Source organism: Tympanuchus pallidicinctus, unplaced genomic scaffold (genome assembly GCF_026119805.1).
Source record: "Tympanuchus pallidicinctus isolate F22 unplaced genomic scaffold, pur_lepc_1.0 scaffold8, whole genome shotgun sequence".
Classification (NCBI taxonomy): Eukaryota; Metazoa; Chordata; class Aves; order Galliformes; family Phasianidae; genus Tympanuchus; species Tympanuchus pallidicinctus.
In genome coordinates this window covers 24755264-24767027 of record NW_026294802.1, presented here as the reverse complement: position 1 = coordinate 24767027, position 11764 = coordinate 24755264, and the positions used below count along the sequence as shown (strand labels likewise).

General features: G+C 34.5%; 1 protein-coding gene across 1 annotated transcript in view; it reads right to left on the bottom strand.

Annotated features, from left to right (window-relative positions):
* Window positions 1-1900: 1900 nt before the first annotated feature.
* The window catches only part of PAWR (pro-apoptotic WT1 regulator), a 71704-nt gene continuing 61840 nt past the window's right edge, over window positions 1901-11764 (bottom strand). The window contains exons 5-6 of the mRNA XM_052667310.1: window positions 11279-11383; window positions 1901-6665 (exon numbers count right to left, since the gene is read on the bottom strand). Coding sequence (XP_052523270.1) covers window positions 6579-6665; window positions 11279-11383 — 192 coding nt within the window. The 3' untranslated portion in view covers window positions 1901-6578. The remainder of the gene's footprint in view (window positions 6666-11278; window positions 11384-11764) is intronic.

The window sequence follows — 11764 nt, the reverse complement described above, 5'->3', positions numbered from 1 at the left end:
AGCCCTACACATCCCTATATGCATCAGACATACCAGCTAATACAACTGTAGTACCACAAATTAGGTAACATTCAGAAAGTAACGTTCAAAATTGCTGCCTCCTCATTCACAGCCTGGTACCCAGTTTGTCATCCTTGCTGTTTTGTAAACTACATGAAAAATTATTGGAGATAACCTAGGTTTTCTTCATTCCTACACACCTGTTCCTCTCCCTGGTATTCAGTCCCGCACAGTCTCACCCCACGCATTTTCTCATACTTTTCTCCCTTGTTTTAATCCTTTTTATAAACCCTATAATCTGTTGAATAAGAATTGGAAGTAGTCAGTCTTTTTTTTGAATGTCACTGCTCTGTACAAAGCCGGTGTGTTGTGAGTGATGTTTTACACAAGCTGTACTGAGCAGAAGCAGTTAAATGGGCAGAGAGAGTAAACTCAGTTGGGAACAATTAGCATTTTCTAAATAATTGCTTCAGAAAGAAATATGAGAGTTATTTCTAGACAGTCTCAACTTGCAAAGCCTCAGAGGTTTTATTGTCCCCACCCATTAAATATATTTGGTAGCTGGCTGTAACCACACTTACACTGTTGCAAAGTTTTAAACTCTCTAAAATGCATCATTGTTACAAGGAGCCTTCAGGCAAATGCAGAGATTAACATTTCTAAGAGAAAGAGGGGGAAAGAAAAAAAAAATTCATTCCACACGTTCTTGGTCTACAAAACCTGACTTCCAGAGATAAATACTTATGGAGCTTGTGCCAAGATGCCAATTACCAGGCTGCACCTTTCTGATATACAACCTCATGCGTGAGAACAACCACCATTTTTCTTCATAATTATGCTTTGGGCTTTAGAAGATATTCTGATACAAAGAAGGGTTTTCATTTGTGCTGTCACTACATTGTAAGTGTGTCCTTCTGCTGTTGCACAAAGCTCAGACATTTTTTAGTTATAACACGAAGTCAACAATAAGCAGATAAATTACAAAACACGATCATATCCTGTTTACAAGAAAAAAAAAGGCAGAGAATTAGCACCAATGTGTGTACATTTTCATTACCTCCCTTTTAAAGCAATTCCAGCTCTCATAACAAACTGAAACCCATGTTTGTAACCTACAGTTTTTAACCTGTAACACTTTTTAACCTGTTTGTAACCTACGAAGGTTTTATCTCTTACTATCTTTAATCAAGGCTTTATCTCCTACTATCTTTAATCAAGCTTTATAATGTAACAAATACCTACAAGTCACAGATGTTAAAATCTCTAAGAAGGTGACTCCTATTCAAGGACCTACATAATTATTGCCAATGCTTACTGTTTATTATTCTAGTTTTAAGTTGGATTTTTTGTTTGTTTGTTTGGTCAGGCAACATTATAAACCTTAAGAATAAGCTGTAATGTATTTTATATATATATACATATTATTTTTCTCTACTTAGTGTTCACTGCTGATCCATAGTACTAGTCACCTCTTACCTTCCTACAGCAAGGAATAAGAAGGAGGTTGTCTTTAATGATCCTGCCTGTGAAGAAGTGAACATGTATTCAAATCGAAATGAAATCCATTCTGAAATCAGTTTGTTTCTACAGAAGCAGCATCATAAACTTTTCCTGGGATAAAATGAACTTAAATTCTGAAGCATGGGAAAAAAAAACAGGTCCATCTAATTGATTGTAGGATGTGCTCACTACATTCCTGAAGGCAGAGTGAGAGCAGAAAGTACAGTAAAAACACACAGATTTCTCTCATGTGTGTAAACATGCACACTCGAATAATTTCATCTGAATGTTAGAAAAAATCCCCAGTTTGGGTACCTCTCAATATTGATGACAAATTCAGTCAGAATTCCAGTCAGATGACATTAATTCTCCTGTAAACACAATAAATAGTCAGCCAAGATTAAAAAGAATTTTCTTTTATTTGGACAAAGGCACACAGTCTTTATTGTTAGATTAAATGCATATCTTTTACCTGCAATAGTAAATCTCAACATCAAATTTCATCTGATACCACAGATATTACAACTAATCAGTGTTCAAAACTAAAATGGGTGTTCAGGCATTTAATGGTGCTTCAACTTCTTAAATGCATAAAAAGGGTATTTATAAAAATGACTGCATTATGAGATTATTTTCAGAGGAAAAGTCAACTATCACAATTTTTTCAGAATAGGAAAATTACAACTAGCCAAAACCTCGAACAAGAAAAGTTACACCACAAATCCAGAAATAAAAACAAAAGGATTAAATTAACAGTGTAATGTACACCTGCTGCAGTACAAGAAAAAATGGTAGGTGGAGAATAATACAGTAAGTCACCGTACTTGGAAGATCAGAAATGGTATATAAAACACATATCAAAGTCCTTTATATCCTGGGTATATGACACAGAAATGCTTAATAACACAAGCAGAAATGCTCCATGCGGAGGTACTGAAACTGGAATGATTGACTTGGAACATATCTGTAGTGAACCTTCAGCAAAGAGGATCCATATCACATTATAAGACAAGATGTAGAACTCATTTTTTCACTTGTTTTAACAGATTTTTTAAATACAGTCTTAGCTCCTTTGTCTCAGAACTAAGGAAGTAGCACAGATTTATTTTATTGTGCATGTGTAAGTCATGGCTTGCAACGGCTGTTTCTCTAACTACAATGGCTGTTACTACAACTGACGTGTTCATGATGGTTAATACTGATGAAAATGGACGAGCTGAACTGACAAATTCAAAAAGGGTTTAAGCTCAAGAAATACTGACCAGTCCCTATGTGTGTATGGTCTGTTTGTTTCACCGATAATTATCCCTCCTCTGGGCTACTAATACTGATTTGTTTGAATTCAAGCTGGAAGTAGACACAAAAAACTTACAGAAAGATACGAAATACCTGAAGCCAGTGTAACTCTGCCCTCCTGGGAAAGGGTTAAAAAGTAATTTGATCTCCAGTATTCCTTCTGGTCCTATAGGAGCAAGTTTCCAAGTTGTAATGTTACCTGACAGTAGAAAAAAACTTTGATACAGATTAATCCCTCCTTTTCCAATGCACTTAAATTCCTGTCTCTCTCTGTAGTGCTTATGCCAATCACAGGTCCTCCCACAGCTGGGTAATAAAACACCAAATCGTTAGGTTCTGCTTCCTACTTTGGAATTCCCTCATTGGTTTTTTGTAACCCTCATTTTTTCAATCAAATTCAGAGCCAAGAGAAATATATTAAACTCAGAACGTGTAAATACAAAGCAGGTAATTAGCACAAAATTTTTACTTTTAAGACAGAGAAAAACCACTCATTTGCAAATATTGTACCCTTTTGGTTAATATATAAAGCAAATAACACTGAACTTAAACATGGCTACTTAATTATTTTAAAATGAAAAAAATGCACAATGTTTAATTTCCTTGTAAAAATCAACAATGCTTATATGTGCTTAAATTTCTACTTTTGAAGAACAAATCCTACCAAGATTAGAGTGTAGAATCAACAACTTTTTTTGCAGAATTTTAACCTTCAGCTCTCACAGTGTCTGTCTTCTATACAACAGTACATGGCCATAAAAAGAGTATAATTTTGCATTTTTAAAACAGGTATTGTGTGCTGTTTGTTATTAAAGCATTTTCTGTCATTTGCTTTAGTCAATGGGGATTTCTTTTTGTTTAAATTTCTTAGATGATTCAAGTACCTAGAAACACAGATGCTAGACCTAGGCAAGTCTGGTACAAGTTATAAGATAGGAAAGTTAGAAATCTCCAAGAAAGTCATCCATCCAGCAAATATTGCATAGTAGTGCTCCCTTCCAAAAAAAGCTGTTATTTACACTAGGTATGTTAATTTAGCCCAGGTACAATCCAAGAATCATACAGCCTTCCCACTTGAGAAGGGTTGCCACTTGCAGCAGCGTATCTGCTGAGAACAACTCAGGTGTTGGTTTGGAGAGTGTGGGGACACTCGTTACTGAACTGCTGGCAAAGGAGCTAAGTTAACATATTTGAATCACCTAGGAGAAAAACTTGTTCTATGGTTGAGCTTGATTATAAGGACACCTTACTGAAACAAAACTATAATGGCAAGTAATGACTAGGTGATTAATAACATTCTAAATAATATACCATTACTCTAGAGTCTACTAAGCTTCTCCCAAGAGACTGATAACATAAGCAGTAAAGAAATTATTACTGAAACAGGTCTTTCAAAAAGCCATCAACTCTTCACAAAGGTCAGCATAAATGTTATGATTAAAAATACCATTTGTGGGTATTTGTAGTACTTTTAGTACTGAAGCATCTTATATTTGTATACAGAACTTCCGTATACAAATCAAACAATAATGTCCTGAAGTAACTTTAGGTGTGAATTCTCAACATTGTTCACACCTTCCTTCCTGAAGGACTACTGCTTTCAAATATTTGGAAACTTCCCTTGCCCCTTCAAGGTCTGGTATCATAGGTCTTCAGCCAAATAATACCATCACAACTGCGTGTCAGGTTAAAAAAAGAAATACTAATTTTGGGGTTTCTGCTGCTAAGTTTTATTCAATACACAAGCAAACCAAAAAGAGGTAAATCTGACGACAATTCTTGTTTGTATTCTTTGTCATCATGCTTCTTTGGTTTAAAATGTATGTGACATACAGTTTATGAAATACCTGATTTACAACTTTGGATTACTATCTATCTTTCTGAATTAAGAACCTCAAAAATTTTTCAATAAGTTTCACATTACACATCTTAGACCTGTATGTGTATTTCCTACTCAGCACACACAGAAGGAAATCAAATATTCTTCCAGAGAAAGTTCTGTATTTATTCAGAAGACATACAACCCAAACGATTATATGACTTCCAATTAACTTTATGGAAATGATAAATGAAGGGACTTCCTCTTACTGTTTGGCTAATATTTGGACAGATATTCACTGCTGAATCTCATAGTTCAGAGGGCCAATACACCTCTCCCCTCCAATTCCATTCAAAAACTTGAGGTAACATTTAAATTCTGCCCCATGGGATATCTCTTCCTTTATGAAGAAAAACTTGAAGGCAACCTGGAATAACTTCAAAAATACTTCTTAAAAAATCCTTTAAAGTTCTGAAAAGTTCTTCCTTGTTAGATTACACAAATGTAAAATCCTGTAGTCAAAACAATCTAAGGCATAACAGTAATTCCTGAATTTGAAGTTCAAGAATCTCTTCCAGCCATTGAGTATACTGCATGGAAACAACTGGTAAATCTGATATGTATTAAAGTTGCCTTTAAGTTTTAATGTAACAAAAGCTACATGCATGCACCAAACTTCAAAATTGGCAAGAAAAAGCCTAGACTCTTTGAAATGCTTTTCTTTCAGGTCTTCTGACTCAAATGAAATATATTAATTCTGATTAAGAATGAAATAGATGTTGTATTAAAGTGAAATAAAGTACATCAAATTTCAGCCTAAAAGGAATTTTAAGAAGTAAACTATTAATTAAATCTGTTTTATATCAAATGAAAATTTACTGTCATATTATAATCAGTATGCACTCATAAGCAGATTGTAACATTTAAACAGGCACTTCTTAAACACTTTGTTAGTTTAAAATCAAGTATAAAAGGTTTTTTTTATAAAACCATTCAATGTCTCAAAAGGGTGCAAACCACTTATATTCCTCTCTACTTTATTACACAGGTACAAAAAATCTGACCCAGCTTAAAAATGGAAACGTTGCAAACCTCACATTGGTTATGGTCACTACAAATCTTAAAAGAACGGCTTTTAAATAGAAATGCATTGCAGAAGTGTCTTTGCGAAGATGAAAGCTCCAGGCTTTGTTTGTATTCTCACAGCACACAGATTTACTGGTTGATAGCAAAATTGCATTTCATTGCTAAAGCAAAAGCTTTAAAATAAACTGCAGTGCACAACTTCAATGTGATTCTAAGAACTCATTAATGCTGATACCACAGGTGATTTATTTTATTAATAAAAACTCCCCCTCCTGACAAAATGCTGCTATACAGAAAAATATCACTACTACTCTATTACTGTCAGTCTTTCAGATACAGTAAAAAAAAAACCCTCAACATTACAAGAGCTTTTAGAGCAAGTAATCAATCTGCAAAATGTTATACATCAGTAATAAGGCACCCACTTTACAGCTGTTGAAACAAAAAAGCAAATAATTCACAAAAAATATAGTTTGGATCTGTGTAAACAAAGCTTCTTTGTATTGCTTTCATTCGTTTCAAAAATATACACCCACGTGGACTGAAAGTGATCTTGGTGCTATGAGTTTTAAACTACCCTAGTATATCCCGATGTAATCTGAAGATAGAAAACCCCCAAATTTTTGAATTTAGGATTTTGTAATATGACAAAAATTTTCATCATTCTTCCGTGAAATGAAAGCTAAAGATAAAACCCCAGTTTTGATGCCATCCATTGCAAGAAGAAAGAACTACGAAAATAAACATTCATCTGGTTTCCTAACAATAAATATAAAGACAGTTATTATAACATACTGCAACACAGGAAGTATTACTATATTGACCTTAACATTCAATCAGTAGTTTTTAAATCTTTCCTCATTGAGGCTTGAATCTTCTACCTTGTCAGCTGTCCAACAATTTTTAAGAGGGTTTTATTTTCTTGCTTCAATTGTTCATTTTCATCTTCTATATCATCTAGGTCCTGTGAAAGTAAAATGAGAACATTTCTGTGGACATAAATACAAACTCGCAATTAGCAGCAGCAGGAATTTAACATCTTAGCTCTAAACTCAAGAAGTTGGGTTTGGGATGAATTACTGTCATTGTGAGTCAATCTGTTAAAATCATCATTTTTCCATGAGCTACAGTAATTAAAAAACATCAGTGTTACATTCACATATACAACAAGTACGTTGAAATGGGAACATATGAGCAAAACTGAAGCTATAGCAACAAATTAATGCAACAGAAAATCAAAATAGGATGGGTGTGATTACTTGGTATGGAGTTTCTACATTAGCTGCAACCCCTGCTCCCTACACTATGCTTGTATATCCTACATGCATATGTACACATTACTGGTTATTACTACAGTAAAGTCAGTTCCTATATTTTAAATTAAGCATCCTTGTTGTGTTTTTTGTTTCAGGAAAAGAACCACCTGCCTATTTTTTTCATTTGCTGTGGAAAAAAAGTAAGTAAAATTAAAAGGTATATCATAACTTCTACTTAAATCCTTACTGAAAGGATACACACTAAAAATGTATCCTTAAAATAGATTGCTCCTACCACAAGTGTCCTTCCCCCTTCCATCGATGGAATTTAACTAGTTTCCAATCTCAGTGCTTGATTTCCTACCAAATTCTCCCAGGTCTTTACAGTGAGAAAATTATAGTGAGAAAATGGTGAGGCTGGCTGCTGGTGTTAGCATTGGTTCAGTAAAAATAATTGTACTGTACAAACAATACGGAACAAACAGAATAAGAACAACAACAAAAAAATGAGGACATAGTGGCATCAGGGACAGCACTTTGAGAAGAAAAATGAAAGGCAGGCAAAAGGAGGAAGAACCAGGACTCCGATCAGCTATTAGATGTCCTCTGATCTCTTTGCAAATCCCCAATGTTGTCAGGCTAGATTAAACATAAAACAGTAATAGAGAAAAGATGTTTTTCTCTTATTCCTTTTAGTTGCTAAGTGCTGTTTAACATAAGGAACCTATTTTCTTTATCTTTTTTCAGTGGGATCACTCCAGAAGTGCATTCTAGAGACTCTGTGTTAATCAGTTCTGCGATTTTTAAAAGCTTCTTCAATTTGGGAAGCCCAAATCCAATACCTTTGCAATTAATCTTTTGTTTTTGTAGTCTGGAGTTGAAAATCACTAGCAGAAATTCCTCTTTGTATTAAGAGAGGTAATACTGTGTCACACAGGAATGGCTTCCTGGAAAAGCTGTTGTCTGCTGTAACACATGCAAGCGTTAACCATCCACATGTGCAAAAGTTTTGATGAGCAGCTACTGTAAATACAGTTTACTATGTCATTTTAGAAAACACAATTTGTTTTATCCCTTGTGCAGATAAATAATAAGGTGGAAGGGAAAATACTATTATCAGTACGGTTGTACTTTTCAGTTCAGTGAATGTAATACTGTGCTTGATCATGCCTTTAACAGAGCCATTAGGTAACTCAATTAAAGCTTACCTACTAGCTTTCTGAATAAAAATACCTGTTATTTATTCCAAATAGAATATGAATAGTTTCTGAAATTTTATGATGATAAAACAACATTCCAAAGACGTTCTTGAATGTGATCCAAGAAAAATAACTGAATCAGTTTAGGTATCTAAGGAAATAGTGGACTGAGAGAAGAAAGCAGTTTATGCTGCTCTGTAATTTAAGGCTTCTTATTCAAAATTAATAACTGCAAGGCTAATGATTTACATTTATTAGTAAATAAGATGCAATAGTAGGAAAGCCTGGTCTACAAAAGGAACCAATAACTGCACAGCATTGACACTAGCTGGATTGTGAATTCTCACTAATTATATTCAAATATATGTTTAACTACAGTGACAGTAAGACCAGAAATGATTAAGTGTAAACTGACAGCTGAACTTAGTGTACAAATGTCTAACATAAGTATCCTGAGATGCCTTTCCCTTGAGGTGCTTATGAAGCAATTACTCCTTTCTTACAAAAAGGTGGCAGACGTACTTTAGTAGTTAATCTACTGGAATGAAAAGATGGTATTTACGGCAGAAAGATTTCTCTGGTTCTCAGTATAAATGCAGCTAGCATTCTTTAAGCATGTTTGTACTGACTGTTCTCAGTTTAATCATATTTTCACATTAAATAAATGTATTTATTTAAAAAGAGAAGAAAAAGTCTGCCAACAAGTTTTCAAGATTCTTGTAAAAATAGCTTTTCAAGTGTAACACAAGGTCTCTGCTGATGAAGGATGCATCTGTGGTCACAAACTGACCAAAACTTCTAGAAAGAGCATTTCTGTAAACATGAGGGCTGAGAAGTCGGGAAGCTAGGAATAAAATAGCATTTAGGCTGACTTGAAATTCTTTCCACTTCGTTGCGATCTAACATGCAGTAACAGCATTTTTTGATTAACAGGAAAGATGCATAGATGGTCAAATTTCAAGACCTCCATTTAGTTTCTTTACAAGCAAAACCTTTCAAAAAGATCACTGCATAAGCTCACTAAGTCATTGGGGCTCCTCTTATCCTCCACGTAAAGCATGTGATCCTGATGCCAGGTCTACAGAGCAACCTTCTATGAAGAACAGATGGATGTTTAAGTGCTGACTCTCATGATCACAGTTGCAAACACAAGCCTTAGGCAAATATGACTGCTGCATTAACTTTCATGCCCTTCCATCATGGGAATGATGTAATACTTCTGTAACTCTTTTCACTATTCTAAGGCTTTTCTTTTTCTAAATTCACATGGATAGCTAATATAAAAGCATTGAAAAATCCAAAAGCTATTAAAAAAGAAGGTAAATTATATCTGCTTTAATGGAAATATCACTTGACAAATGTTGGCTTCAATTTCTGTAAAACAAATCAGTAAGATAGTCAGAAAGTCAAAAGGCAGCTATTTCAAAGTTAAGAAAAACCTGTAGGATTCAAACATTAATAGCTGCAGTACAATAAAGCTAATACATAATGTTATAGCTATAATAGGGAGTTCCATGTATGTATCTCTCATCGAATAATGCAGTTTTAGTCGTTCTGTACCAAAAAAGGTTTCTGGAATTACTACATTTTGATTTTTTTTTTCACACAACAAACAGAAATTGCCATCATACTTAAATGCAGGCAGTACACAAGGCTTGTTTGATTTTACTATGGATGTCCAAAGATGGTTTCTAATCAGACACTTTATGGATTTAATTTAGGACATCATCCTTCAAATACAGTAGGAAAAAAAAAATCATTGCTTCTGCCTTAGAAACTGTCGAAACAGGTCTTAAAACACAGGCTTGCAGTGATTTGGGCACTTCTGTGTTTTTTGCTTTCTGATCTCTGAGACAGGAAATCAGACGTGATCAGCAGTATTGAGTAGCTTTGCCACCCATTACCCATTAGGAGTGAACAGATTCCTCGAGTAATACTGAAGAGGTGAGCTTAGATGTGAAAGACTACTTGTCAGATGTAAAAATGGTGTGAAGACCAATTCCTCAATTAAATCACAAATCTCTCCAATACACACAATATCTCATTAAGTCTATATATTCCATCTTTCTTTATAAAAAGAAATAACAGTTACTTTAGTCCTGTGGATTTATTTGCTATCTTTTGTGTATGTTCATCTCCACTGTTACAAACAAATACAACAAAAATCAAAGTCTACCACAATACACGTGAAGTTATTGCCTCCCTTTATTGCTGAATTCAGCAAGGCCATTTTGTTTAAATTTTACATGAAGATCTGAATCTCCCCATAAAGCTAGAGCATAAATAGCAGAAGCATATTTCCCAAGTACATCCAGGCTCTGCACATCAATTGAATCGTTTGAGATCAAGGTCACCAATCTGTTGTAGGAAAGAGTTCCCAGTTCATCCTTTAGAGTGGGACTTGTTAAAACTGGTATTTCACACTAACTTCAAAAATTTCTTACTCTGCCCCATTCCTAAGCAAGCCTTAACTCCCTAACTTCTTCTCATGCCTTCATGCCCTGCACCGAGCACAGACAACCCAAGCCTCCTGCCCCTTGTCTTGTTATGCCTTTATTTTGGGATCAAAACCAAAAAGTATAACAAGGTGGGTCAGAATAGTAATAGTTACACACTTCCAAATCTGTCTAAGATTACCTACTAACATTACCTAACTAGTAAATTAGAACTGACAATAAATAAATTAAAGCTATCATTGCTTTTTCTGACACGAGCCTTGGAACAATTCGCTGAGAAAACTGTTGAACCCCAGACTTCATTAATTCCTGGTATGCTGCGTACTGAATTTGAGAGGAAGAGGCAGTAAAGAACGCATGCTTTTGTAATCTCATTGTACAACAAACAAACAACAACAACAAAACAGCAATAAGAAGTTTCTCAACAGTTAAAAAGTTCTGGAAGTTAATGACGACAAACAGAAGTCAACTGGAAAATATAAGTTATTAACATGCCTCTTGAAAAGTTACACAGATACAAAAACAAACAAAAAAACAAAAAACACTTAATTCCTTAATTCTTTTGCGACTGCCAAGTGGTTACAAGAACCTGAAGAAAAGCACTGAGAATGCAGAGGTTTTTTATCCCCTCTTCACAAAGCACCATGTAAGAAAAGATGTTCTTACTCTGTTTAATAAATCAATTTCTTCCTTCAGTTTTCCAATTACTTCCTCTTTATCCTGTGTCATCTTCATTAATCTTACATTTTCCTGTCTCTCCTTTGCAAGTTCCTAAAAACAGAACACACACTGGTGTTAAAGCTAATTGTTTTAAAGACAGAGTTTTATTTTATTGCCATTAAAATACCACACCCTCACTACATGCACACAGACATAAACCACACAAATACCTGTAATTCCGCTTCTACAGCAAGTCAAACCCAAAAGCCTTCAAGCCTTTACGCTGCAAGGAGCTAATGAATCACGTCTAAGAAAATATTTTACTCACATCTAACCTGGGTGATGTCTCCTATTCCACAGATGCTTAATTAATATCTCCCTTACACAAGTCCAAAATTGGAAGGGAGTCTATGAGACAAACATGTTAATGTAAAGTCTCAGTTTTCACATTTTATATATATTTTTTCCTTTCATTTCTGTTTAATACTTGTT